The 25930-nt window shown below is 52.9% G+C and overlaps 8 protein-coding genes and 1 non-coding gene across 9 annotated transcripts; 7 read left to right on the top strand and 2 right to left on the bottom strand.

The window, feature by feature from the left end:
- Nucleotides 1–101: 101 nt before the first annotated feature.
- B0T23DRAFT_433244 (uncharacterized protein) lies at nucleotides 102–1109 on the top strand (the record flags this gene model as incomplete). Its single annotated transcript, XM_062840426.1, has 1 exon — nucleotides 102–1109. One exon carries the CDS (start codon nucleotides 102–104, stop codon nucleotides 1107–1109), a length of 1008 nt encoding a protein of 335 aa, XP_062687969.1.
- Nucleotides 1110–2179: 1070 nt separating this feature from the next.
- B0T23DRAFT_400202 (uncharacterized protein) lies at nucleotides 2180–3241 on the top strand (the record flags this gene model as incomplete). Its single annotated transcript, XM_062838472.1, has 1 exon — nucleotides 2180–3241. The coding sequence occupies one exon, from the start codon at nucleotides 2180–2182 to the stop codon at nucleotides 3239–3241; it is 1062 nt and encodes a 353-aa protein (XP_062687968.1).
- A 1251-nt stretch (nucleotides 3242–4492) lies between these two features.
- B0T23DRAFT_390840 (nucleotide-diphospho-sugar transferase) lies at nucleotides 4493–6778 on the top strand. Its single transcript, XM_062837904.1, has one exon. It carries the CDS (start codon nucleotides 4785–4787, stop codon nucleotides 6381–6383), a length of 1599 nt encoding a protein of 532 aa, XP_062687967.1. The 5' UTR covers nucleotides 4493–4784; the 3' UTR covers nucleotides 6384–6778.
- Nucleotides 6779–7492: 714 nt separating this feature from the next.
- On the bottom strand, nucleotides 7493–9559 carry B0T23DRAFT_408705 (uncharacterized protein; the record flags this gene model as incomplete). Its single annotated transcript, XM_062839323.1, has 2 exons — nucleotides 7493–9399; nucleotides 9532–9559. 2 exons carry the CDS (start codon nucleotides 9557–9559, stop codon nucleotides 7493–7495), a joined length of 1935 nt encoding a protein of 644 aa, XP_062687966.1.
- A 642-nt stretch (nucleotides 9560–10201) lies between these two features.
- Nucleotides 10202–10272, top strand: B0T23DRAFT_t431. Its single transcript has one exon. It is a non-coding gene; the product is annotated as a tRNA-Gly (tRNA).
- Nucleotides 10273–10593: 321 nt separating this feature from the next.
- On the bottom strand, nucleotides 10594–12865 carry B0T23DRAFT_52400 (major facilitator superfamily domain-containing protein). The gene has a single exon (XM_062841400.1). It carries the CDS (start codon nucleotides 12557–12559, stop codon nucleotides 10706–10708), a length of 1854 nt encoding a protein of 617 aa, XP_062687965.1. The 5' UTR covers nucleotides 12560–12865; the 3' UTR covers nucleotides 10594–10705.
- A 1952-nt stretch (nucleotides 12866–14817) lies between these two features.
- On the top strand, nucleotides 14818–19235 carry B0T23DRAFT_52362 (glycosyl hydrolases family 31-domain-containing protein). Its single transcript, XM_062841399.1, has one exon. It carries the CDS (start codon nucleotides 14897–14899, stop codon nucleotides 18752–18754), a length of 3858 nt encoding a protein of 1285 aa, XP_062687964.1. The 5' UTR covers nucleotides 14818–14896; the 3' UTR covers nucleotides 18755–19235.
- Nucleotides 19236–19924: 689 nt separating this feature from the next.
- On the top strand, nucleotides 19925–21865 carry B0T23DRAFT_416239 (Alpha/Beta hydrolase protein). Its single transcript, XM_062839623.1, has 3 exons — nucleotides 19925–20307; nucleotides 20378–21748; nucleotides 21853–21865. Exons 1-2 carry the CDS (start codon nucleotides 20063–20065, stop codon nucleotides 21381–21383), a joined length of 1251 nt encoding a protein of 416 aa, XP_062687963.1. The 5' UTR covers nucleotides 19925–20062; the 3' UTR covers nucleotides 21384–21748; nucleotides 21853–21865.
- Nucleotides 21866–23658: 1793 nt separating this feature from the next.
- On the top strand, nucleotides 23659–25469 carry B0T23DRAFT_390829 (chitinase 1 precursor; the record flags this gene model as incomplete). The annotated part of the gene is made up of 3 exons (XM_062837903.1): nucleotides 23659–24189; nucleotides 24249–24397; nucleotides 24463–25469. Exons 1-3 carry the CDS (start codon nucleotides 24029–24031, stop codon nucleotides 25464–25466), a joined length of 1314 nt encoding a protein of 437 aa, XP_062687962.1. The 5' UTR covers nucleotides 23659–24028.
- Between the last annotated feature and the right edge of the window lie 461 nt (nucleotides 25470–25930).

Here is a 25930-nt window from a genome sequence, read left to right as displayed (position 1 = left end):
CCTACCATCGCCACGCCCACTTGGACCCTGGCCGTGCTCACCACGTAAGGCCATACCACTGTCGCTTCGTCGACTCGACGTTCCTTACCAAAGCCGAAACCATGGGACGCCTTGCTGAAATCGTCAAGGACCTTTCAATACAGAACTTGACAGAGCAGGAGAAGGCCGCGGGTATAACCCGCAACATCAAGGTCATTGTGTGGGACTCACATTGCGAGGAGTCCACGTTCTACCATGGTGGCCTTGATCTGGCAACTCTGTGCCCCAGTATCGAGTTGTGGGATATCCAAATCTGGTATCCATTCCGTGCTCGGTTCCACGACAACCCAAACTCCAAGAACGCGAAAACCAAGGGCGAAAAGGCCTTCAGCTCCTTAGGCGCTTTGGGTACGGGCCTGCCGTTACACAATGGGTGCAATGACACCGTCGTCCAGTTGATTGCTTTTCTGCGGTTCATGTTGATGACCGAAGCCGAATGGGTTACCTGGTTCGACAACAAGGCCGACCTTGCCCCCATCTCGTTCGGGTGGGTTGATCCGGCTATTCACCAACGGAACTTGGCAATGGCACCTATTTCAAAGCCAAAGGCAAAGGGCAGAGGAAAGGGCAAGACATACCAGAGACGTGGATGGGACAACTGGAAGCGCGAAGGGCAGGAACAAACGTCCTGGAATCCGACTCAGGCCGAGATCGACACTTCCTCCAACTCGACGTCCAGACTTCTTGCCGATAAGATAGCGAACTTGAAGCTCGAACCATCGGCATCAACACCAAGCGACAGCTCCGGCACTGGGTGGCCGGAGGGTATGGACGGATTCGACGACTGGAGCCAGAGTTCCAAGGACAGCTCGGGTGACAACACGAGCAGTGGTTGGCCTGACGACATGGACAGCCCAGATCAGAACAACGGTTTTGAGGATGCTCAGGATGATCGTGATTGCGGACGTGGTTGGCCGAATATGGCAGACAAAGACGAAGAGCACGAGCACTCCGATGTCACCGTCAAGGCCCACAATTCGAACCACAACGACTGGTCTCACAAGGCGCCGAGAAGGAACAAACGAGGACGCAAGAAACGATATGTGGAAGACGTCGAATGGGCTTTGTGAGGCCGAAAGTCGGGGTTGTCAAGTTGGACGGCAGGGGGTACTTGCGAGCGACCTAGATTTCATACCATTTCATCAATTCAGAAGTAGCTGTCTCCTTTTCAGTGATAACCTGGCAGTCTTGGAAGAGGTAAGAGGAGGCAAGTCCGATATACGTAGGCTGCTGCATAAATAAAGGTAGCCGGATGGGCGGCGATTAACTGGACGGACATCAGAAATCTGTGAGAAGGAATGTGCATAGGGGTACTTCAATACTTTGGTTCACACATATTTTAGGAATAAATACCTCTAGGTACGCACGGAGTTTTAACGGGGTGCAGCCAGTCATGCATGTAGCTGCACTCATGGGAGAGGGACTCTTTGAAAGAAGTTCCTGCCCGTCTTCACGAGTTCAGTCTTGGCTGCTCCTTCCAGTCCTGGTCAAGGTTCGGTATCTACAGATCAGTGATAGTCTAGAAAGGGAAGGAAGACTGTTCAACTTTTTCTCGTCGAGCGAGTGTAGAGTGCTTGGTATTTTGCCCGAGTTCTCCTGCACATCGAAGACGTGAATTGGAAATTTCCGCACCTTCCGCACCTCCGGCTTGCAGCTGGCAGAAAGGGTGCTCCTGCCTACAAGCCCCGCTTCAAGGAAGTGAAGTTGCAAAGCACAGTGAATACCGGTAGGATATTCAGTCTTTGCATGCAGGAGCATCAGGTTCGCAAGAACGCCGGGATGGAATTCGAAGTCCGCAGCAGCACCCGTACTCTGCTTATTTACCTGCACCAGGACTTCCGATAATCCAAAATTCAGATCTGACTTTCCATTTCCTCAAGCGAAAATCTGTACAGTCAACTTCTTATAAATAAATGGAATCAGCAAGCCCACGTCCTATTCTAAATCCATCATCCGCATCCTCCTCGCCATTTTTCCACTATTTTACCAACCAACTCAAACTTGAACCTGACCCTGTCAACACTCGAAACCAACCTCACGACAGCCTCAAACTTTGCTCGTACCACCGGCGAAACCCTCACCGATTGATTTCCTATATAAATCCCCATCATCTTACCTCACACCTCCTTCCTCCCTCAACATGGCGTCAAAGGAAGTACAGCCGACCGGAAGACAGGTCGACGAATATCTTTACGAACCTCCCTCGGTGTCCAGCATTCAAGACCTCAAGGACATGTACAACCAGCTCAAAGACACAATTCTCGTGTCGATCGACTTTGAGTGTGTTGACCACCTTTCCTTCGCATCGTACTACGAGCGGCTGTCCGAAGTTGGCATGTCCTGGTACGACCCCCGAGACCACCGCTCGCCGTCACGCAAGTTCACTGTCGAGAAAGCGCTTCCCAAGATCCGCTCTGTACATTGCATCATGCGCAAGTACAAGAACTTCACGGCCGACAGTTGCTTCGTACACCAGACGGTCGAGGCAAAGTCCCACAAGGCAATGCCCTACAGCTGCTACTTTGCCAAGAGCTACTTCTGCAACAGGGAGAAGGCAATGGCTATCATCACGAACAAGATGAAGTGGCTGTCGACAAGGCGTCTTTCCCGGAAGGAAACGGCGGCGGGCAAGAAGCGCAAAGTCATCGTTCTGTACTGGGACGCCCGACTGGAGACCTCGGTCTTCCGCGAGGCCGGCGTGGACATCACCGCCCATGGCGCAGAGCAGTGGGACTTCCAACTCCTCAGGCTTTTCCATATGCGGTTTCGCAGACCGAGAAACAAGGCCGAGGAAATGCTCTACTCGCTCGGTGTCTCGTTGGCGTCCGCCTCCTCCGACTTTGGCAGCAAGGGGTTTGCCTGGCACAACGCGACCAACGACTGCTGGGCAACGGTGGCGGGGCTTCTTCAGATTCTTTCCATGGCTCAGCAAACATGGAAGTGGAAGCGCTGGTTGGAAGAGGAAAAGTCGGACGACGAGTGGGAAATGATCTTGTGGGACAACAATTCGAAGGAGAGGCGGGCAGGTACGGACCTTGAAGCTCTGGACATGAGCTGGCTGGACGCGAGGAAGTTTAAGAGGAACGCTGCGTTGTCGCCGCCGCCTGAGAAGTGGCCGAAGGATTCCTCGGGCCAGAGGAATTCCAGGAGATACGAGGTCGACGACTGTATATGTGCCCTTGATTATGGGGAGATCACATAGCCAGCCCGGGATCGACTTGCAGATACTGGAACAACAGTCCAAGTCGCAACGGCGGCGCCATTGCAAGCCAGACAAACGTACCTCGAATACCTCTACTCAACGGATGGAGAAACAATAAGATCGCATTTCACCTCGTATTCCACGTGAGCCTTTTGTGTTTCAACAGTGACACCTGTTGCGTTTTCGTCGAGTGTCTACACAATGTTGTCGTGACGTCGGGCCTAGTGAACCCATGCTGAAGAGCCTGACCTATATCCCTGTTGATGATCATCTACGAGCACTATTCGTGGTCGGCAATGAAGCGGCGGTGACTTCCTGGTAGATAAACATACCCCTTTACCCTCAGCTTGTAGCCTGTTAATGTACGATCCAACTGGCCAGTTAGAAATATTGAAGTTGTAGAAAATTCTCACCCTCATGGTCTGGAATTATGTTGTTGGCGCTAGCAAAACGTGTACCTTGCATCTGAATGATCTGATCGACATCGTATTGCTAGGGTATCATCAGCAAAGGCCGGTCCACGGAGGCTACCCTATCCTTAGCGAAACATTTAGGTAGAGGTATACCTATAAATGTCAGAGTGCTCACCGCACCTCAACCCAAGGGCCTGGGCTTGGTGCTTTTGCTACAGTGCGAACTTGGGAATTGCCAGAACATCCACTGGCTCAGACTCCAACGCCAATTTAGGGCTTGTTTGGTCCACGACGGGTTTTGGCATCCGAAGCCGTTGTTGCCATGTTAAAGTTCCGAAAGAGGAATCAGAGAGGCTGCTCATCATGACCTAATTTTTGACAATCTTGAAGAGGCGAGCCGAGGATGACTTTGTAGAATAGGAGAAGGTTGAGTTTCACTGAAGAAGGGGAAGATATCAGCATGGGTCGTACAATGTAAGCGGATGTTGCAATGGGGCAAGTGACTGACTGCCTGCCGTACAACCGGACGGTGAGATTTGGTTTGCTTCCAAATTCTCCAAACACTTGGCAGAGGGGAATCATTGGATGCTTCACGCGCGTTGAACGGGAAGTTGCACAATAGTGCCCATACATGTACTGTGCGGAATGTGGTTTCCATTCCTTCGACGGGTCCACCGTTCATGAAGGTTTCATTACCCCAGGTTAGGTTGTGATTGCTCTTGGGAATCCCACCACCAGCAGTTGCGTGAAGCCGAATCAGATAGGGCGAGACAAAGCGGAAGTCACCTTAAAGGGACCTGTGGAAGGACCCCAAGGGAGAACTTAAGAGACACGGGAGCAACCATACACACCACCAAGTCCATCTTTCCATCTGACGGCTGACGTCATCCTTCTTTTTTTCTGCCACACCAAACTACCATTGTCCAGACTCGTGTCAACCAACCACTGAATCTTCCCATTCCCTTCTTTGCTTGGCAGTCAGACGATTATCGGCCCACTCTTTTCTCCCACACCTAAACATCTTTCCTCCCAATTGACCGAGATTACCCCGCCGTCACCTTTCGTCTCCTCAACACCACAAAATTGGAAGCGCTACTCAAGCTTCGCGCTTGAAGTTTGCGGGTGTCACCATGGTGATCGGAAGCTCGCCCAACTTGAGCGGCCTCAAGTACATTGGCCTGATCCTCCCTCTCCTCTTCACTGTCATCTACTTTTACCACCACCGCCCGGCCATCCTCGCCGAAGAGTCGACACGCTTGCGACTCTTGCCTCACGAGCCCAATGATTTTTGGGTCGAGTTCTTTGCCCGTCTCGAGGCGGCCCGACCTCATTCGCCACCCCTCACGTTCAAGGAAAAGGTAGACGCCTTGAACTGGGTACCCGACTTTGACCGTGCTCGCCCTGAGATCTGGAAGCCAAATCCCAAAGAGGTCAGTGATTTGAGCAAGTCTCACGCTGCTTTCATCAAGACACTCCCCGATTTTGCGCACCACCTCCCCTACGATGCCGACACGACCGGTATCGTGACAACAGCCGGCAAGGGCAACTTTGGTCAAGTCATCACTCTGCTCGTGATGACGCGCCAATCCGGCTCCAAGCTTCCCATTCAGATCGTCATCGACTCATCCTCCGTTTGGATTGACAACCTCTGCGCAAACCTCGTTCCGCATTACAACGCGGCCTGTATCTACCTCGAGGATATCTGGGCACATCTGAACCCTCGTCCGCCCAAGTTCGATCGCTTCCAGTGGAAATTTCTCGCCATGGTCACCTCCACTTTTCAGAACATCCTCTTCCTCGACGCGGATATCATCATAGCGAACAACCCTGACAAGATCTTTGCTCCGGGCGCCGAGCCCTTCCAGTCTACGGGATTCATTGCTTGGCCCGACTTTTGGGTCCCCTCCGGCTCCAAGTACTTCTATCAAATTGCCGGCAGCATTCCCGTCCCGCAACTCACCGACCGTGCGAGCTCCGAAAGCGGCATGATCGTCCTCGACAAAGCTCGGCACGCCGACACCCTCCTCCTCGCGTCGTATTACAACTACCACGGCCCGACGCACTACATGGCCATACTCTCGCAGCACGGACCGGGAGAGGGCGACAAGGAGACCTTCCTCCAAGCGGCGTATGTCCTCCAAGAGCTCGCCAAGAGGCCCGTTGAACACGGCGGCTACTCCCCGCCCATGGAATGGACCAAGCTCCCCTCCGCCCAAGGTCAAAAGAAGGGGTTCTATGACGTCAAGAAAATGCCAAAAGCCCACGGTCGCAGCGCCAACGGCAAATGGCGCGGCATGTTCATGAAGCAGATGGATCCCGTCGAAGACTGGCGCGCGTTGCAACAAGCTGCCAAAGAAGCAAAGCATCCCGCTCCCGCCGATACCCATTCTCCTTATCTGTTTGACTCATCGTGGCTGTCGACAGTGGGTAACCTCACGTTGAAGCAGGACGAGAAGAAAATCATGTTCTTCCACCACAATGGCGTCAAACCGGATTTCTCGGACGTGGTCAACAGTAAAACGGGACTGGTGGAGATGGACAAGAAGACGGGCAAGCTTTTGCGCATGTGGGGAGATCCAAAGTGGATTATTGAGACGACGGGTAAGGATCTGGAAAAGGTATTGTGGTTGAGTACCATGGAGGTGTGGTGTCGCTTGGATGAGGACGAGTTCGATGATGTCTGTGGGAGGATGTCGGAGATATATGAGGCGGTTTATGCTGAGAAGTGATTTTGCGAGTAGTGTAAGCGAGAGACAAGCGAGCGAGACATGTTGCATGGAGGCTTCCCTTGGTTGGAAGACCCAGGGCGGGATGGCGTTTGTGGCTGGATGGGCTGAAACAGGTTGCCAAGGACGTGGTCGGTGTCACCTTTCAGTGTAGTCACTGGCCGCTTGCGATTTATTGCTTTCAAAATCTCGGCGAGGACTTTCTGTGTCGAGCTTGCTCACAGAAGGTATTCGCATTGTGCATGGCCAGGTGGACGAGTACATGTTTATAAGTGTTCCCTTTGCTGTGTTCACGGAGTTCGGCGTAGCGGGCAACCCACACTTCGGTAAACATTGAGATCCAACGGAGTTCACAGGTAGATACCTTTAGATACAAAATATGAGAATGATAATGTGTACAAGTGTCCCATATGGTGTGAATAGGGGGCATTGATCGAACAATGGAAAGGAAATCATTTGTACATGACCGAAGACTCGAAGTGGTGGATCAAGTCCAACAAGAAGTCAACACCTCCTGCATCATGCATTGGTTGTCGAGGGAACATGCGCATACTGCAGCCCCCTAAACCAGGCACAACGGCTGGCTAGACAATGAGGCGGCTTTCATGGGCGTGCATCTTCAGAACAATCAGCTGGGTAGGATGACATTGAGAGGTCGCATTAGGCTGATTTGTTTGATGGTCCTACTCCAAGGATAAATGAAGGAGGGGTGCACGATACAAGCTGGAGATTCCACTCCCCAAAACCAGTTCATTTGATACTTCTTTCCAAAGAGGAATACGCTGGAGGTGCCTACTCTTCATTCCTCATTCATCATCAATTCATGTACGGCATCATCAACATGTGCATCCTCCATTCCACCACCATCGTTCATACAACTGTCCCTTCTTCCCCCTCTCTTTCACTTCCTTTCATTGCCATTTCTTCCATGTCCATCGCCCCCGAGGCATTCATGTTGTTTCCTCCCATTCATCTACCATCCATCTACCGTCAACCTTTTCACCTTGTACCATCTAAACCCATCCAACCTCACTCAACCTCACTCAACCACCACCTCATCCATATCCCTCCCACCGCTCCATCCCCCCCATCTTTCCAAGGTTACCTACACCTCACTCCCCATCAACCTCCACCTCATCCATATTCCTCAAAAACATCCAAAACCACTTCACACCATTGACATGCGCCCTCACACTGACCCGCTCATTGACCGTATGGATATTACCCAGTCCAGCATCGTCATCCGACGGATCATACCCCGGTCCCCACCGAAAGATATGTCTCGTCAAGTCCCAGTAATATCTGGTGTCTGTATTTCCCGTCATGATTCCCGGGGTGACAATGACTTGTTCACCGTAGAGAGCGCGGGTGGTTCCTGCTAATACCCCAAAGGGGGTTTGGTGACCTGGAGAAAAAGAGGAAGGGGTGATGGGTGCGACGAGGAGTTCGTGCGAGGATTTGGAGAGGATGATGGAATTGGCTGGTTCCACCTCCAGGTCTGTGGAATCAGAACCAAAAGAGGAGGAGGAGGAGGAGGAGGAGGCAGAGGAGGGGGAAGAATCAAAAGCGTGGAGGGAAAGGCCGTGTCTCTTGGCGACGTGCGCGGCGAGGTTGGTAAGACGGTCGTAAACGACTTGGGGGGTTTCGCCTATGTTGATGCGGTGGTTGACTGTTGCGCGGACACGTTCGGGAAGAGCGTTGGTTTTGATGCCGCCCGTGATCACGTCGACTGCTTGAGAGGTTTGCATTAGGTATTTGATGGCGGGGCCGCCTTCGCGCGCGGCTTCGAGGGCTAGGTAGTCTTTTGTTTTGCAGGTTTCTGCAGAAGAAGAAGAAAAAGAGGAGGAGGAAGAAGAAGAGTGGCGCTTCCGATGGGCAAGCAGTTTCTTTAGCTTGTGTGAGAACTGAGGTGAGTGCGCTGCGCCGCATTGTAACTGGGTGAAGTACGGGTTTTCCTCTTCCAGATGGGTGCGGTACTGCTCTGCTTCGATGCGCGTAATGAGCTCGCTCAAAACGCCAATGCTGGTGTGGTCCGAGGGGATAGACGAGTGGCCGCCCGGCATGCGCACCGTGATGTAAACGTCTGTATACCCCTTTTCGGCAGTTCCCGGTTTGGCGAAGAGGGTGCCCCACGTCTTTTCGAAGCCGGCGCCCTCGTCGACAATCACAGCCAGCGCGTCCTTCCCGTAACGCTCTTCGATGAACTTGGACAGATGAGCGGCGCCCTGTCGACCGGAACACTCCTCGTCGAAACCAAAAGACAGCAAAATGGTGCGTTTGGGCTCCCACCCGGCTTCCAGCAGGAGCTCGACCGTCTCCATGATGGCGATCAACTGGTTCTTGCAATCCCCGGCGCCGCGACCCCAGATGTACTTGCCGTCGTACTCGCCGGACCAAGGCGGGTAAGTCCAGGCGGGGATCGTCTCGGGCGGCACGGGGACGGTGTCCTGGTGGGCCATGAGCAAGGTCGGCTTGAGGTCCTTGTTGGACCCTTCCCAGGTGTAGAGCAGGCCGTGGGTGTTGACCTTGTCGACTTGCAGCTTGGAGTGGATCAAGGGAAAGGTCTTTTTGAGGTAGGAGGCAAAGTCGTAGAAGACGTCCCAGCGGGGGTCTTCGCCGACGGCGCCCAGATCGTCGAAGGACTCGGATTTGACGCGCACGGCGCCCGAGAGGCGGGCGATGGAGGCGTTGAGAAATGCCTCGGTGGAGAGGAAGTCGTAGGCCTTGTCGAGCTTCTCATTTTGGCTGGGCTTGAGCGGGGAAGGTTGCTCGCATTGGGAGGCAAAGTTGACATTTGCGCGGGAGAGAGATGGAATGATTGCTTGGTTGGTGTGCCAGGCGTAGAGGGCGTAGAAAGGAAGACCGAGGGCGAGGGCTTTGGCGACGGTCTTGAGGGACTTGCGTCGGGTGGTGGATGCCGGGGCTGGCGTGGGCGTGTAGGCCACCGGGAGAGAGATTCCCTTCTCCATCTTTAGGGTTGATGATGATGTTGCCTTTCGTGTTCGAAAGACGGTTGGAACTGGAGGGGGTCAAACAATCATCAGCGTTGTTGGGGATGACTACGCAGCTTATAAACACCGATTATCAGGTATTGGTGGGTGGGTGTTGGTTGTCAGCGGCCCGGAGTCAGACCGGAATTGCCGAGACGTACGACAACTGACACCTCCTGGATTGGGCATGGCGCGGGCTGTGTTTATCTGTCGTCAAAAGCGGGCACGCGATCCCCACTGGTTCCCAGGAACCGGAGCCGAGAAGTGGTGGGCCGTTCTTGGGCAAGGATCGTCTTCCCGGCCGTGCGTGGGGTTGGGGCAGTCGTCATCTGGACGGATGATGGTGGTAGGACCCCCTCGGCTCCGGCATGGCTGATCATTTCTTGACGCTTTTCAGCAACTACACGGACGGCGATGATGATGTAAAGGAAAGGCCGTGAGGTGAGGGAGACATTTCCTCTCAATTCACTCGGGCAACCGTGTTTTTTTTTTTTTTTTTTTTTTTTTTTTTTTTTTTTTTTTTTTTTTTTTTTCAACATTCGGACGAACCTACATGTACCCTTCAACTGGGGATCACATGTACGCTCATCCTACCCAAGCGTCGTAGCACCAAATTGGCTGGTCCCTTGATGTAATCTTCATCTAAGGAGTATACGTGTGTCAAGTTCGTCCTTACAGCACCTAATCACAACTAATTTTCTTCTTCTTTTGATCCGCTTTTATCTTAATCTTTGGCTCCGACCATCACGCGCGTCAGTTTTAAACTCAAGCTCGATGGGGTTTCGATGCAGCTTCATAGCGGCAATCTGGGAGCACAGATGACATCCATAAGCGCCAGTGGTTTAGTGGTAAAATCCATCGTTGCCATCGATGGGCCCCGCGTTCGATTCGCGGCTGGCGCAATTGAAACTTTCTTTTTTGCGATTTTTCCAAAACGAATCGGGGATTATGGCCTTTCATGACTCAGTTGTTTGTTTTGGTCCACTCACCCTCCTTCTTATTCATATGCAATTCAGTCTTGAGATTTTTGAATTGGGAAAAAGTTCAGGTCAGTCATGAATGTCTGTCTATTTTGCCGCACTACAAAGTGTCCGAAAGCGAACCGCCACATGAAAAGTTGAATCTAATACGAAAAGTCGTACATGACATTCTACACATTGAACTTGTAGATTATATCCCGTCTATCCCGCGAACCCCAAACTCGACGCCGGAAATGCAACGCTGAAAAGCAATTGGATGAAAGCAATGGGTATCACAACACCTTCCCCCTCTACTCCCCTCCAAAGTCAAGCTGAACGACCTTATGCTTGGGCTTCCGTTTCTCTCATCACACACTCACGCTTTCTGTTCCTGCTTTCTCTTCTCCTCCTTGGCCTCATCTTTCCACTTCTCCTCCGCCCTCCACCTCATTCCCCTGCTCATAAGCACCAGCAACAACGGCGCAAAGAACACATACAATCCTCCAAAGATGGTATAAGCCCATCCACTTCCTATTCCGTTGACCATCGGCAGGATCACCGCACTACTTGCCGCTCCCAGCAAGCACCTCGTCAAGTTATTTGCTGCCGTCGCCGCTCCGGCCTTGCCCGGGTAGATATCCGCAACCAGGGTGCTGACCGTGTTGTTGAATCCAATCATGCCAACTCCCAGAAGGAACAGCAAAACACACGGCGCCGCCAGACTGGTCTTGCTCTGCATGGCCCAGCCCCATGAGATCACCACAGCACTGGTCAGCGCCAACAGCGGCAGTCCCACCTCCAGTCTCGCTCGCTCAATGGGGAAGGCCGTCAGATCCGTCTGCCGGCTTCTGTCGATTACCATGCCCAGGCGCCTGGCATGGCGGTGAAAGTTCCATGTGATAACCTTGCCAATAACAAAGGCTGTGACAATGGAACCACCAGCCATGGGTAGGTACATGAGGCCGATTTCGATATCGTTAAGGCCGTAGAGGGTCGAGAGCTGGTTAGGCATGGCGGTTCCGATGGCGTAGAAGCCCGAGAAGACGATGGCTGAGTAGGAGAGGAGGATGGCGAGCTGTTTGGAGCGGAAGAGAAGTGTGAGAGACTGGAGGATATTAGGTGTGGTGAGGCTGAGCTTGATCTTCTGACGGGGGGCAGACGCAGTTGAAACGGTGAGGTGGAGGCCATTGTGGTGGTTGGACGGGTCTTCCTTGGAGAGTTCAGCCTCGCGACGCTTCCGCTCCCTGCGGCGTTCGCGACGGGCTAGGTTGTCGCGGAGTAGCTGCCAGCCAGTCCAGTATATCCAGTGCGAATCCTTGCGACCGCTGCCGTCGCCTACGATCTTGCGGCAAGTCTCGGGGAAGAACATGAGCAAGCCCAAAAGGTTAACGCCAGCCATGATGGTGAGCAGCCAGAAGATCCAGCGCCAGCCGAGGTAGTTGGTCAACAGACCGCCCACCACTGGGCCGAGACTCGGAGCCAAGACTTGGGGAAGCGCAGTGATGCCGACGTATTGTCCTCGTTCCGCGCTGGTGGTGATATCTGCCAGCGTGGCTTGGCAAAGAGCAATGGTGGTGCTCGACCCTGCACTCTGCAGCATTCGGAGAATCAAGAGACTTGTAAAGTTTTTGCACAGCGCCAGACCGATATTGGCCCCGATGTAAATGACAAAGCAGATGACGTAGGCAGGTCGACGACCCGCTGAATCTGCCAGCCCCCCAAGAAACATGGGCGTGATGCCTTGGAAGATCATGTAGGTTGTCACCGTCAGGGTCGCCTTGGATGCGGTAACATGGAAGTCGTCAGCTACGGTAGGCAGAGCAGGAAGATAGATCTGAGCGGTGAGGGGCGAGAAGAAGGCGGAGATGGAGGCGCCGAAGATGATGAGGCGCTTGACCCATGCTGGGTGAATCGAGTACTTGGGAGGCTGCTCGACGACAGGTGCTTCGCTCGGAGGTTCGCCGGTCAGGAGGGACACGGGTTCGGCGGAAATAGGTACAGCTGGCGTGAGTTCGGTGACTGGTTGTGAAGCTTGACCGGCTTGCTCTTGCTGTTTCTCTCCGTTATCATGGCTAGCTCCTTGTCCAGCGTCAAGCTGATGTTGGTTCTCCTGGTGATCCGCCTGCATTGAAGTACGCGCTGAGTCTTGAGTGAGCGTATCCGTGGCAGCGGCCGTCGACGTGGACCTGCGCGAGTCCGCGACTTGGTCTTTCAAATCTGGCTCAGCCATGGCGCTTTCCAGTCTCTTGCTTGAAATTGGTCAAGTGAGGCAACGCAGTACTACTGATCGCAAAGAGTGGGTGTTGTGCTGAGATGTTGGAAAATGGCCCAGGAAAGGAACCTAGACGTAAAAATCTGCTCTTGAAAGAAAGAAAGATCGAGTCACAGTTGTGGCTGAAGGATCGACCTCGGAAGTTGAGACCGAGACAGCAGTTTTATGGTGGCAGGTGGGGTGGAGAGCAAAGGCTGGGTCCAGTGTCGAGATTCCCTTATAGGAATGTACCCCGGCAACTTGGATCCGATCAAAGGCGGTGACCCTGACAGGAAGGAACAGCTGCAGTTCGTTGGGTCGCATCAACCCTTTTGGTACGATGGGTTCTGGAGAGAGAAGGCGCTGGCTGTCCTTAATAACCCCCTTCTCGATAAGACATGGATAAGCGGCAGGGTGAGAGAGTTGTTGCAGTGAGTGTGGTGGTAACAAAAGCTCACCGCGAGATGAAGTATGAGTAATGGGAGGTACCCGTATTTGAGTCAATGATGGCCCGATCATGAGTGGAGCATCAACTGTCAGTTATGTAGTGTAGTTCTACATCCATGATTATTCCCGCCAACTCGGTTCCGAATGTGCATGTGGTTGGCTAGTTTCTGGACTTTTCCATTCTCAAAACACTTGATTTCGATGTTGAATAGGTACTGTAGGCATCAGTTGGTGTCTCCACCGCGGGCGTGGCAAAGTAAAAGAAGCTTTCCTCGGCCGAAACAAGGGAGCACACTGGACTCCGATCCCACCGGCAGTCCGGCACCACCGTGGCGGTGGTGGGGCCGTGATGATGAAAATCTTTTGAAGTGGTTGGTTTCAGAGTCCGAGCAGTCCGCACGTCGGTGCCGCATCGGCTATGGAATTGTGTCTTTGCTGGCCAATCCCTGACAACCACTTTATTCCTGTCCAGTCAGTGTTTCCTCGGTTGTTTCCTAGTCTTCTGGTTGATGACTGATGATGAACTCCATGATAAGAGTCCCGACATTTTGAAAACCCAGGTGAAAGAGGGAACGGTGTCATGGCAAGTGGAGGCTTCGACCCTGCTCAGTTGTGGCACCCTTGTGTGTATATTGTGGGATTTGGTAAGGTATCCCTGCAAAGACATCGTTCTTGAATGTCAACATGATCGCGGTTGACGGAACCCGGAACTCTGTTCTCAGCTTCTAGAACACTGCTAGTTGGGTACATAGTTGTTACTTCAAGTTTGTGTTGCTTCATGTGCGATGGAGTGAGGTGAGTATAAAAACAACTTACCCTATGGACTCCACTGGTTCACACTCATGCTGCAAGGATGGTGGCATACGAGAAGGCATCAGGTGAAACATCTGACAGAGAAAAAAACAATGAAGATGCGGTGAAGGTCCGGAGTAATTGGTGTGATGTATGTCCATATAATTCTTTCGAATCTCACCTTCAGCTGTGGTATATAGGATAAATGTCTCCACTGAAATGGTTCCATTCAGACAAAGACAGGGTAACCGGAGCACCCGGAGGTCAGAAGCGGAAACCAAACCGGAGCCGGGGTCATGAGTCGGAGGTCCCCGGTGGTTCTGGGCACATCGGATGTCACTAACCCGGCGAGCCCAATCAGCGTGGCCGATGGGATTCCAGGGCTGATGCCGATATCGAAACCGACGCCGCTGTCATCTCCGTATCTGCATGTTGGATGGAAGTGGAAGATGGCGCGAAGGGAACCAAGAGAAAGACTCGGGTCGATAAGCGGAGCGTCCATTGGAAGAGGGGGGATCTGAGCGGGGGTTTTCCCCGCACCGTGATACGTGAGCAGAACTAACACGTGTAGAGGCCTGGAATTGGGGGAATTGGGGTAACTCTAGCAGCGTATGCTAGCAGCTGTCAACCATTCCATGTTTTATCTGCGCTGTAAACATGTTCCTTCAGGGCGGCCGGTCCTATCAAATTGCGGGATAAGGGACGGGCACATGATCGACGACGACGCCGCCAAGGAACGCACCTAACTAAACCGAAGATAACCCCCCAAAACGGTTTAACGCCAGGAATACGTGGACGGTGAGCTGATGCTGCTGAAACACCGAAACCGACCAGTTGTTCCCTCCGCCTTCTCTCCTCCTCCTCCAGCTCCCATCATTATCATTATCATTATCATCATCATCGCCAGTATCATCATTAGCATCGGGCTCAACAGACCTCGTCCTCAAAGTTTCAATTTCAACCCTCATTGCTTCTCCCTTTGATCCTGCTTATCCGGGCGCACCAGAGGTAGTAGAACTGACTGCCCTATCCCGGTAATTAGCTCCGTCTCTTGTATCCATACGAATTGCAATCGCCATGTCCGCCGCCGACGACCAGGAGAAGCAGAACCCTCCCGCGGCCCAAGATGGCTTCTGGCACAATGGCAACTTCTTTGCCTGGGCGCCTCCAGTTACCAAACCTCCACCGGCTCGAATTCCCAGTCGACTTGTGGTAGCTGCCATTCTACATGATCCGACGAAGGATGTCGCCCCAAAAAGCACACCAAACGCCCCCAAAAAAGACACCGTCGACGCCATCGCGGCTCCCCGTCCATCCGCCGAAACTGCTGTTGTTACCGCTCCAGCTATCAATCAACAACAGCCGCAGTCGATAAACGCATATTCGCAAACAACCGAGTCAAAACCAGGCGCAAACACGTTTGTCTCGCACAATGGCCACATATTCGCTTGGGCGCCGCCGCCCGTCTCAAAACGTCAGCCAGACTGTGGGGCCACTTTCAGTCAACCCACCCCCGAGCACAGCTTCTCGCACAATGGTCATTCGTATGCGTGGGCGGTACCATCCGTGACAACACGGCAACCAAAATGCCAAACGGAAGCCCCTGCGCAGTCAAAACCCGACACCCCTACCAAGGCTTTCCGCCATAATGGTCACTCCTTCGCATGGGCATCATCCGAGCCCAAACGCCAGTCAGATTCCACAACCAAAGCCCCGGTACAAGCCCCGTTGTCACTGTCGACTCAGTTGGGGGAAACACAAAAAAGAATGGAAGAACTTGGAGAATCCCTCGAGCGCTCGCGAGTCCATATCGAACGCTCGCAATTCCACCTCGAACGCACAAGGGCCGGCATACTCGAGTCCCTCGCCGAATCTTCCCGAGCGGGAACGGTCCAGCCAGATCCGCTACCGTTCCCTTTGCCCCGGAGCAGCCCCCCAAGATCCTTCAAAGATTTCCAGGACGAACTGATTGAAGCACGCCGCTTAGCCGTATCTAGCATTGCTCGCAATCAAGAAATCAGAAACCGTCTCAGCAATCATGGGGACCTTGACAATAAACTTCTTGCCATGACAAGCAGGTTCCTCGGCGAGCGCCTTCATTCTCAACCAAACCCCCAAGGCCATGTCGCTCAAGGCCCAATTTCCCAACAGACACCCGAGCCTCTCCCCAAAAACGCTACCATTGAGCCCCCCAAGGACCTGCCCAGCCGATATTCATTCGCAAACAAGACCGATAAGCCCCAAGACCATGTCCCCAGTCGATATTCCTTCACGGCCGACCCTGTTGCGAATCCGAAATCGGTTGTCACAGGACAAGGGCAAAAGGGCCACTACCGTTTCAGCCTTCTCACCGATAAGCTTGTCCGATTTGAGTGGTCCCAAGATGGCGGCTTCGAAGACCGTGCTTCCACAACGGCATTCTTCAGGTCGTTCCCTACCCCCGAGTTCAAGGTCGACGACAACAAAGATAAACTGGAGATCATGACCAAATACTTCCATCTCACCTACGACAAGAACGAATTCTCGTCTTCCGGCTTGACGGTCAAGGTTGGCACCGATGTGTGGCGCTACGACGGCAAGAGCTACGGCGATCTGGGCGGCACAGCCAGAACTCTGGACCGGGCCGACGGGCGCATTCCTCTCGAGCCGGGAATCTTGTCACGCAAAGCATACGCCGTGCTCGATGACAGCGCCTCCATGCTGTTCGAAGATGGTTGGATCGCGACCAGGAAACCGGGCCGCAAGGATGGCTATCTCTTTGCCTACCACGGCGACCACAAAGCTGCCATCAAGGACTTTTACCGTCTGTCGGGCGGTCAGCCGTTGCTGCCTCGATGGGCTCTCGGAAACTGGTGGTCCAGATACCATGCCTACTCGGACAAAGAATACCTGGCTGTCATGAGGAGGTTCGCAACCGAAAAAATCCCCCTCAATGTTGCCGTGATCGACATGGACTGGCACAAGGTCAACATCCCTGCCAAGTACGGTTCCGGATGGACAGGTTACAGCTGGAATCCCGACCTGTTCCCGATGCCTGAAAACTTCCTCTGCAATCTCCATGACATGGGCCTCAAGGTGACTGTCAATGATCATCCCGCAGACGGCATTCGGGCCTTTGAAGACCAATACAAGATTGTGGCCAAGGCCCTGGGTCAGGACACGTCAAAGGAAGAGCCGATTCGCTTTGATTGCACCGACAAAAAGTTCCTCGACGTTTACTTTGATATTCTCAAGGCCAATTTGGAGGATGAGGGCATCGATTTTTGGTGGATTGACTGGCAACAGGGCAACCGATCGCGCATTCCTGGCGTTGACCCCCTCTGGGTGCTCAACCACTATCATTACCTCACCAGCCGTCGCAACGTCAAAGCTACTACGACGCCCATCACTTTTTCTCGATACGCCGGCGCCGGCTCCCATCGCTATCCCATTGGCTTCTCTGGCGACACCCTCATCACCTGGGCCTCGTTGCACTTCCAGCCCGAATTCACCGCGACAGCGTCCAACATTGGCTATGGCTGGTGGAGTCACGACATTGGCGGGCATTACGCTGGTGTCCGCTCCAACGAGCTGACGGCGCGCTGGGTCCAGTTTGGCTGCTTCTCGCCCATCTTGAGACTGCACTCGGAAAAGAGTCAGTGGAACTCCAAGGAGCCATGGCTGTACGAGCCCGAAGCCCGCAAGGTGATGACCAACTACCTCCAACTTCGCTACCGCCTCATCCCGTTCCTCTACACCATGAACGTGCGCGCCTGCTACGAATTCGAGCCCCTGGTGCAACCCATGTACTGGAACCACAAGGACGAAGAGGCCTACACGGTGCCCAACCAATACTACTTTGGTCCCGACCTGATGGTTGCGCCAATTACTACGCCAAACGATTCAGCCACGCTCATGGGCAGCGTCCGCGCCTGGCTTCCCAACACGGGCCGTCGATACATTGACATTCGCCACCCCAGTCTTGTCTACGATGGAGGCCGCTACGTGGACATTCACCGTCCTTTGTCGGAGATTCCCGTCTTTGCCAAGGAGGGAACCATTATCCCGCTGGACACGGCTAAATCTGCGAAATACGACAAACACGGCAGTAGCCGGCCTCAAGCGATCACCATCCAACTTGTCGTTGGCGCAGATGCCTACTTTGAGCTGGTGGAGGAGCCAAGCAGTAGCGTGCCAGCGGCCAAGGCTGACCGCCCTGACCCATCCACTTTGGTGCGCACCCCGATCCGATGGAGTCAAAAGGAGGGCGTTCTTACCATTGGACCTGAGGTCAACGGGCGGGGCCAGGGCCGGGATTGGAGGGTCGAGCTGCTGGGGTGCACTAAGGAACTGGATAAGAAGGTTGCTGATGACAATGACGATCGGCCCAAGTTCATGGGCCGCCCCGATGTACAGAAGCTTGACCGTTTCCGCGAGCGAGTCCGTGAACGATTCCGCGATGCCTCGTACCCCAACTCCTCGGGACTCTTCAGTCATGGTGAACAAGCACAGTCTTTGCACTCCACTATCATGTACCTGGGCACCCACGCGTTCGGCGGCGACATTGCGGACAAGAAAAGGGAGTTCAGCCTCGGTAAAGATCTGCAGTTGGATGTTGTCGACATAGCGGCGAGATTGCATGAGATGCTGTACAGGTGCGAGATGGAATACCCGATGAAGGAAGTCATTTATAACCTGGTGACGAGGGATGGAGGGCCGGTGAAGGAGAGGGTGCAGAGGTTGTGGGAGTTGGAGAGAGTGCCGATGAGTGTGAAGAAGGCAGTGTTGGAGATTTGGGGGGCTGATGGACGAAGTGAGGGGAATGCTGTTGAGGTGATGAACGAAGTGGTGCTGCAAGAGAAGGAGGTGGTGGTGCCGAAGAAGGACGACATGGTCAAGAGCGAGGATGAGTGGGATGAAGATGCTAGGAGTGAGCAGAGCTATGAGTTTGTTTGAGCAAGCGACGGTTCTTTTTGGTGATTGTCGCCAAGGTTTTGGGTGGGCAATGATGATGATGCATAATATGGGTGCTGGCAATGCTGTTATATTGATGAGACCATGACCTTGTTGTTGTTGTTGTTATGATTTGGGGGACTCGGTTGGGTCGGTATGTTGTGTTTAGCGTTGGTTTTGGCGTTTCAGCGGTCTTGCTTTGCTTCAGTTATGATATTGCCTGTTGAATTTGAACTGTTTTCAGCGATCGATTATAAACTCTCCGTCTTACCTGTTGTTTCTTCGTTTATACGACTGGTTGCACCTTCTCACGAGGACTTGACGAAGTCACGGAGAAGGACAATTTGGGAGATGAGGCATGTGGCGGATGAGAAAACTTATCTATAGGTACCCAAGTTTTTGTTGACTCCCCATCATACAATTCCTTCATTCCTTGTCTTCAGAAAGACCGACAGCAACACGACTCGTTTAATAGGTATCGATGCCTCCACCCGTCATCGACCAACATGGCCAACGTCCAATACAGTACACTAGGTACCTAAGCGAAGCATTCATTGTGCAAGGTGAGTGAGTTCCTTGGTTTCCTTTTGTAGGTATGCAAGGTCCTTACTTCTCTTTCCTTTTTTTTTTTTTCTTCCTCTTCTATTGTTTTCCGGAGCCATAGATGAGGTCCGGATTGATTGGCGAGGTGTTTCGAGTTACCGCAATGATGACGGGATGGTGTTTTAGCTAAGGTATTGTCCGATGGACGATGTCATATGTCTAACAATTTCCCACTAAACCTTTTGTACCTGCCAGTGCCTGCCTTGGCTACCTAACATGCGGGTGTTTCAACTCCGCTGCGATGCTCTTAGGCTGTGTGCGGGGTAGGTAAGGTACCTTATGCCCCCTGGAATGGAACGGTCCGTCCTGCCTTGGTAAGTATCGGCGGTGCTGCCGTGGCTCCCGATCGGACCACCCATGCCATGCCCGGCCCCCCTTCCCCCGCCTCGACAGGACAGGTGGATTCAGCTTGCGGAGATCGATCCCGACTTTTCGGGCTTTTGCCATGTCCCCTAACCCTCGGGGCTTTTGTCCCCCCTCCGACCTGTCCAACCAATGAGCGGACTTTCATATTTCCCGCCAGCCAGCATTGGCATCCGCATTGCCGAGCATCGATCTACACCACAGCCAGTCTGTCTGTCTGTCTGTCTGTCCTTGGACAGCGGAGAGCGGGCATCTGGCAACAGCGAACAACACCAAGCCTCCTTCTACCTTACAAGCTTATTGTCATCATCAATACCTACCTGTAGATACCTCTAATCGCCCGCCATGGCTGCTATACCCGCCGCCGTCGTCGACACTGCTGGCCCAGCTGGCTCCGAGGAGATCCATGTCGCCCCATCCCTCCCACTCACCCAGAAGCTCAAGTACGGCGCATTGGCTTACGGCATCACCAAGCTCATCAAGACCCCGCTTAACTTGATCACGGCCATCAAAACCGACTACTTGGGCTCATCCCCGACCAACCCGGATATCATCAAGGCGTTTCCTTCAAGACCGCAGTTGCCCGTTCGGTATGCCCCTCATTAATTCTTACCTAACCATGTAGGAAGTATCGCAGGGATCAACTGACACATCAAACAGGGTATTCCTCCCCAAATCACACTCGGGCGAGGACCCATCTGACAAGAAGCTACCCACCTTACTCACCATCCACGGCGGTGGCTTCGTCCTCGGCTCACCCTACGACAACGACGGCTGGAACCGGCGCTTCGTCCAACTTGCCGAAGAAGGCGGAACTCCCTTTTGCGTCATCGCCCTCGACTACCGCAAAGCCCCTTCCTACCCATTCCCCACAGCAATCCACGATCTCGAAGCCGTCATTTTGGACCTCCTCAAGCCAGACTCATCAAACCACGGCGACGACCTGCCCATCGACGTCAACCGCGTCGCCATTGCGGGGTGGAGCGCCGGCGGGAATCTGGCGTTGGCCGTCTCGCAACTACCGACAATTCGCCCGCTAGTCAAGGCTGTTGTGCCCATGTACCCCGTTCTGGACTTTGTCACTCCCTCAGAGGTCAAAGCGACAAAATCGAGAAGGTATAAACCGGCTTTGGGCGGGTTTAGGGGAAAGAAGACGGATTTCTTGATGGGCTTGTCGGGCATGTTTGATTGGAGCTATGTCGAGCCCGGACAAAAGATGGGGGATCCGTTGTTGAGTCCGGTTTATGCTGTTACGGTGGAAGATACAGCAGAAGGGAAGGTGACAAAGGGGAGGGAAAAGTTTCCTGCGAATGTCTTTGTTATTGCCTGCGAGCTGGATATGTTGGGGGGTGAGGCGTGGAGGTTGGCGTGCAAGTTGGGAGGAAAAAAGGTGCCGGGGGTGGAGGACAGGTTGGGGAGGGAAGAGGTGGGTGAGGAGAAGGGGAAGTTGGAGTTGGAGGATGAGAGGTTTCATTGGCAGGTGGCAGTGGAGGAGGGGCAAGTGAAGAGGAGGTATATGTGGTTGTTGGTGCCGGATGCTATTCATGGGTATGATCAAGATGGGGTTGGGCGGTTTGGAGATGAGGAATTGGTTAGCGATGGGATGGAGAAGAGGGAGGAGGTTATGAAGATAATCAGGGGGTGGTTGATGGATGGAGTTCTATGAGCTGTTGGGGACCTGGGTAAGTCTGGCGTAGTGAAGCGAATGGGTTTGATGTTCCCTCAGTCCGTTTTCTTTTTTCTTATCTGACTCCTTGCTAGGTTCTACCTATGTATATCTTCGCGAATAGGCAGGAAACGCTGTTTTGTTCTTGCTTGCTCATTCAACATCAATTTCAGATGTCGTACTCAGCATCGGGTTGCCCACGTTTCAATTCGAATATCCCGGGACAAACATCAACCGGCACTGCAATGATACCTGCATCCAGAGTCCAGACAAATCGCAATATCCGGGTAACGTTGCATGTTCAGTTGTCCCCCAGGAGATGTAACGACCATCGATAATTGGTGGTGTACCTGGCCGTGTCAATGGTAGGGTGGTATTTATTCCCTTTATCAACAACCCTTTATCAACAACCGAACAACGTCTCCCCATGTGCACGAGACTACTGACACTTCAGTTGATGATGGACAAGTGATGGTCTTTTGTGCATGCACCGGAGATTGTCAAATTCGATATCACGCATTATCTCCAAGAACAGTTGAAGATGGCAGCCGCTTTTCTCGGTATTTGGCCGAGCGCATCCCGTAGGTACACATCCATTACCGGCGGTTGTGTGCACGACGGGACCTTCCCGATTCGGATGTTAGATGACTTCCCCAGATCTACTACTAACCTGATCCGACGGCACTTGGATTTGCCACAACCGGGGCTCCGGAGATATCTATGAACGACCGGGAATATGAATGTTCGTGCCGATAATGAACCCCAAGTGGCAAAGACCGGGACAGAGACATCTTGCCACCTCCCGCTGTAGATAATACCTCCGAAAACTTTGGTACCTGGTGCCTGGTGCCTGGTTAGGTATATCCGGTGCCTGATTATCCGTCCGGTGATCGCACTTGCATCCCATCCATGCGATGCGATGCGATGCGATGCGATGCTTCCCCATGAACCCTTTCATGTACATTGTGACTGCGCACCGAGCTCTAACATCACACTCTTTCTTCAATTCTTCTGTTTAAGGTCTCGCTCCAGTCGACTAGTTACCTCTCATCCACCCCTTGGTTCTTCAACCAAGAAGACAGAACAAGCATAAGGTCCGAGATAAGAGACCACCCATCAAGGGGACTACCGTCTCATCCTCCCCCACCCCTTCATCTGCCTACCTAAACCTTCATCATCCCCAAGACACCTACCGGATACTCGCGACCCGTGCCCATCCCCGGCGGTCGATTCTGGACGCTCGATGGAACATCACTACCTGACGCCGACCACTCCAGGCACTCAATCCCACATGGCACGGAAATTGCATATCCTTTTTTTTTCGCACGTGAAGACATGGAGATAACCGGTCCCCCACAGGGTCACATCAAGCTCCTTGTCGGCCTGCCATGTCCCATTGATCTCAAACCCTGACGCCGAGCACCGACCTGACGGACACGGTTACCTCTACATAACCCGGTGAGGTGGATAGGACAGGACGAGATATGGATGGAATGATGGAACAGTCACCTCAGGTATACCTTCACACCTTCGGCCATGGCAACGTTGCGAAATGGATATTTGCTACCTCTACATCTGATTGAAGAGAGAGGAGAGGAGGGAAGGGGTAGGTATCTTGAAGTTGAAGTTGGGAATTAACGGCACTATGGGATTTTGTACTTCCCTAGGTACATTGCTCAAATTTGGTGATATATTCACAGTGTTTGGTTGTGTTATCATTCGAATGCTAATATCTGACTGCTTAGATACAGGTAGTCTCTCGGAGAAGCTTATTCCCTTCTCTTGAGAAAGCAATCTACTGACCGTGACCGATTGATTGTACGCCTTTCAGTTCACTTGATCGAAGGTGATAAAATAGGGCGCATGTTGTGTATTATGTAGTGTCTGCCATGGATCAAAGCATTGTGCGGCTGCAGAATGATCATGTCAAATGTGTCAAACGGTTCCCACTTGGCTGCCGATAGGTTGGAATTCCGAGCTAGAATCTTGGGTACCTTGCAGCATCGAGAAGACAAAAGGTTAGCGGGTACCTTAAAATGGAAATAACGGGATTTACAATGTCTGACACTAGTGTCGCGTTTAGGTGCCTTGGGGCCCCACTATTTCCAACTGGAATTTGCCGTGTTTGTAGGTAACCAAGATTTTTTTGGGGTAGGTAGTGTGCGGAGGGTGACTCCGCTAAAGGTTTTAGTTGGCCAGCCAGGTCTGGCACCTATCACCTTTTCAGGTACGTTGTATGGAGCTACCTACCTACCTAGCCCGATGCAACATTCAACGACGAGGCCGGACCGGACCTTTCCTTTCCTACCTAGGTCCGGTTCCTGCCAGGCACAAGGAACCGCTCGACGACCTGATGATGGTGGATGACGATGAGGGGGTTCACATGGAAAGTTTCCGCGTGTTGTCTTGACGGCAACACCACAGAAACTTGGAAGAGATGGATGGGCCTGGCCAACCGGTGCCTGTCGACATTGAGTCCAGTTGGAGGCCAAGGGGAGGATAAAAGGAGCTTCAAGTCCTCCCCTTCCGAGATGTTGTAGTCTAGCTCATCAGACAAGCAAACAACACTCCCTCCCTCCTCTCCTTTTGCGCCATACACTACTACTAGTCTGCGGCATCTTCATTCATTCATTCGTTCATTCGTTATGATGTTCTCCATCAAGGCAGCCGCACTGGCTGTCCTTTCCTTCTCTTCATGCCTTGTGGATGCTGCGCCTGCGCCCATCTACACCAACATGACTGACACCAACGTGACTGATCGTGCAGACAGTAGCGGATATAAGAACGTTGTGTACTTTACCAACTGGTATGTGCCTGTCTATCCTCAACCTTCGGGCTGAACAGCTTGCTGACTTTTCTATCCAGGGGCATCTACGGCCGCAACTACCAGGCAGCCGACCTTCCAGCCGACAAAATCACCCATGTCCTATACTCATTCGCCAACCTCAAAGAAGATGGAACTGTTTTTTCTTCAGACACCTGGTCTGACACGGATAAGCGCTATCCCACTGACTGTACGTGTTCTCCATCACTTTCACCACCTCCTCCAACTCAAACTAACACAACTCCAACCACCCAGCCTGGAACGACAACGGCACCAACGTCTACGGCTGCGTCAAACAACTCTACCTCCTCAAAAAAGCCAACCGCAACATCCGCGTCCTCCTCTCCATCGGCGGCTGGACCTACTCCCAGACCTCTCCCAGCCGCTTCGCGCTGACCGCCTCCACCGCCGAATCCCGCACCAAGTTCGCCACTTCGGCCCTGACCCTCGTCAAAGACTGGGGTTTCGACGGCATCGACATCGACTGGGAATACCCCGCCTCCGAAACCGAAGCCCAAAACTTTTTGCTTTTGCTTAAGGAAATCCGCTCGCAGATGGACAAGTACGCGGCCGCGCACGCCGACGGGTACCACTTCCTGTTGACCATGGCTGCCTCGGCGGGACCCTCCAAGTACGGCGTCTTGGAATCCTCGATGAAAGAAATCGGCGAGACGCTCGACTTCATGAACCTCATGGCCTACGACTACGCGGGCGCTTGGGATAAAAAGGCCGGTCACCAGGCTAACTTGTACCCGGACGAGAAGAACCCTGACACGACGCCCTTCTCGACGGATAGGGCCGTCACGGACTACATCAAGTTCGGTATCCCTTCCAACAAGATCGTTCTCGGCATGCCGCTGTACGGCCGCGCGTTCGCGTCGACTGATGGACCGGGCACCGCCTACTCGGGCGTCGGAGAGGGGTCGTGGGAGAAGGGTATTTGGGATTACAAGGTGTTGCCGAAGAGTGGAGCCAAGGTGTTTTTGGATGAAAAGGTGGGCGCCAGCTGGAGTTATGATGAGGCGAACAAGGTCATGGTCAGCTATGATACGCCCGAGATGGTCAAGCAGAAGGTGAGCTACATCAAGGAGAAGGGGTTGGGCGGTGCCATGTACTGGGAGGCGTCGGGCGATCGGACGGATAAGGACAGCTTGATGACGGTTGTGAAGGATGGACTGGGCACTTTGGACAGCGAGAAGAACTTGTTGGAGTATCCTGACAGTCAGTATGATAACATGAAGAAGGGCATGGCGTCGTGAGTGGGATGAGGGAAGCATGGGGGAACTTGGGGGGTTGGTCGTGGGAGGTTATCTTTTTCATTTCTACCAGATTGGAGTTTCGATTCTTTGTATATGGTCGGTACGGTTGCCGGACTTGCTCGTTGGTTTGAGCACTTTTTTCTATTTTCTCTTTTTTTTTTTTTTTTTTTTTTTTTTGTTTTTTTTCGTTAGCATGGGTTGCGGGTTGGACGATATAGGTACTTGGATCACGGCTTCATTTCCTTTTCAAAATATTCATGTTGCTACATGTCATTATAGAGTACCGTTTGATAGAGATATTGGTAACAACGTTCTATTCTGAAAGCACAAGGCTGAAGTTGTTGACAACAACTACGTGTGACTGCGTTGTCGGACGGCCAATATCTTCCCAGCTGAACTGCTGATCCTAGAGGTACTTCCACACATAAGGTACTTGGGGAAGTCTTCATACCTCTACTAAAGTG

The sequence above is a fragment of the Neurospora hispaniola genome (assembly GCF_033458365.1).
Source record: "Neurospora hispaniola strain FGSC 10403 chromosome Unknown B0T23scaffold_12, whole genome shotgun sequence".
Taxonomy (NCBI): domain Eukaryota; kingdom Fungi; phylum Ascomycota; class Sordariomycetes; order Sordariales; family Sordariaceae; genus Neurospora; species Neurospora hispaniola.
This window is presented reverse-complemented; position numbering and strand designations above follow the sequence as displayed.

What these genes read in the sequence shown, in the direction of transcription:
- B0T23DRAFT_390840 (XM_062837904.1), top strand. Translation starts at nt 4,785, where the DNA reads ATGGTGATCGGAAGCTCGCCCAACTTGAGCGGCCTCAAGTACATTGGC.
- B0T23DRAFT_52400 (XM_062841400.1), bottom strand. Translation starts at nt 12,559, where the DNA reads ATGGCTGAGCCAGATTTGAAAGACCAAGTCGCGGACTCGCGCAGGTCC.
- B0T23DRAFT_52362 (XM_062841399.1), top strand. Translation starts at nt 14,897, where the DNA reads ATGTCCGCCGCCGACGACCAGGAGAAGCAGAACCCTCCCGCGGCCCAA.
- B0T23DRAFT_416239 (XM_062839623.1), top strand. Translation starts at nt 20,063, where the DNA reads ATGGCTGCTATACCCGCCGCCGTCGTCGACACTGCTGGCCCAGCTGGC. An exon ending in AGACCGCAGTTGCCCGTTCG is followed by an intron (nt 20,308 to 20,377) that starts GTATGCCCCTCA and finishes CACATCAAACAG; the next exon opens with GGTATTCCTCCCCAAATCAC.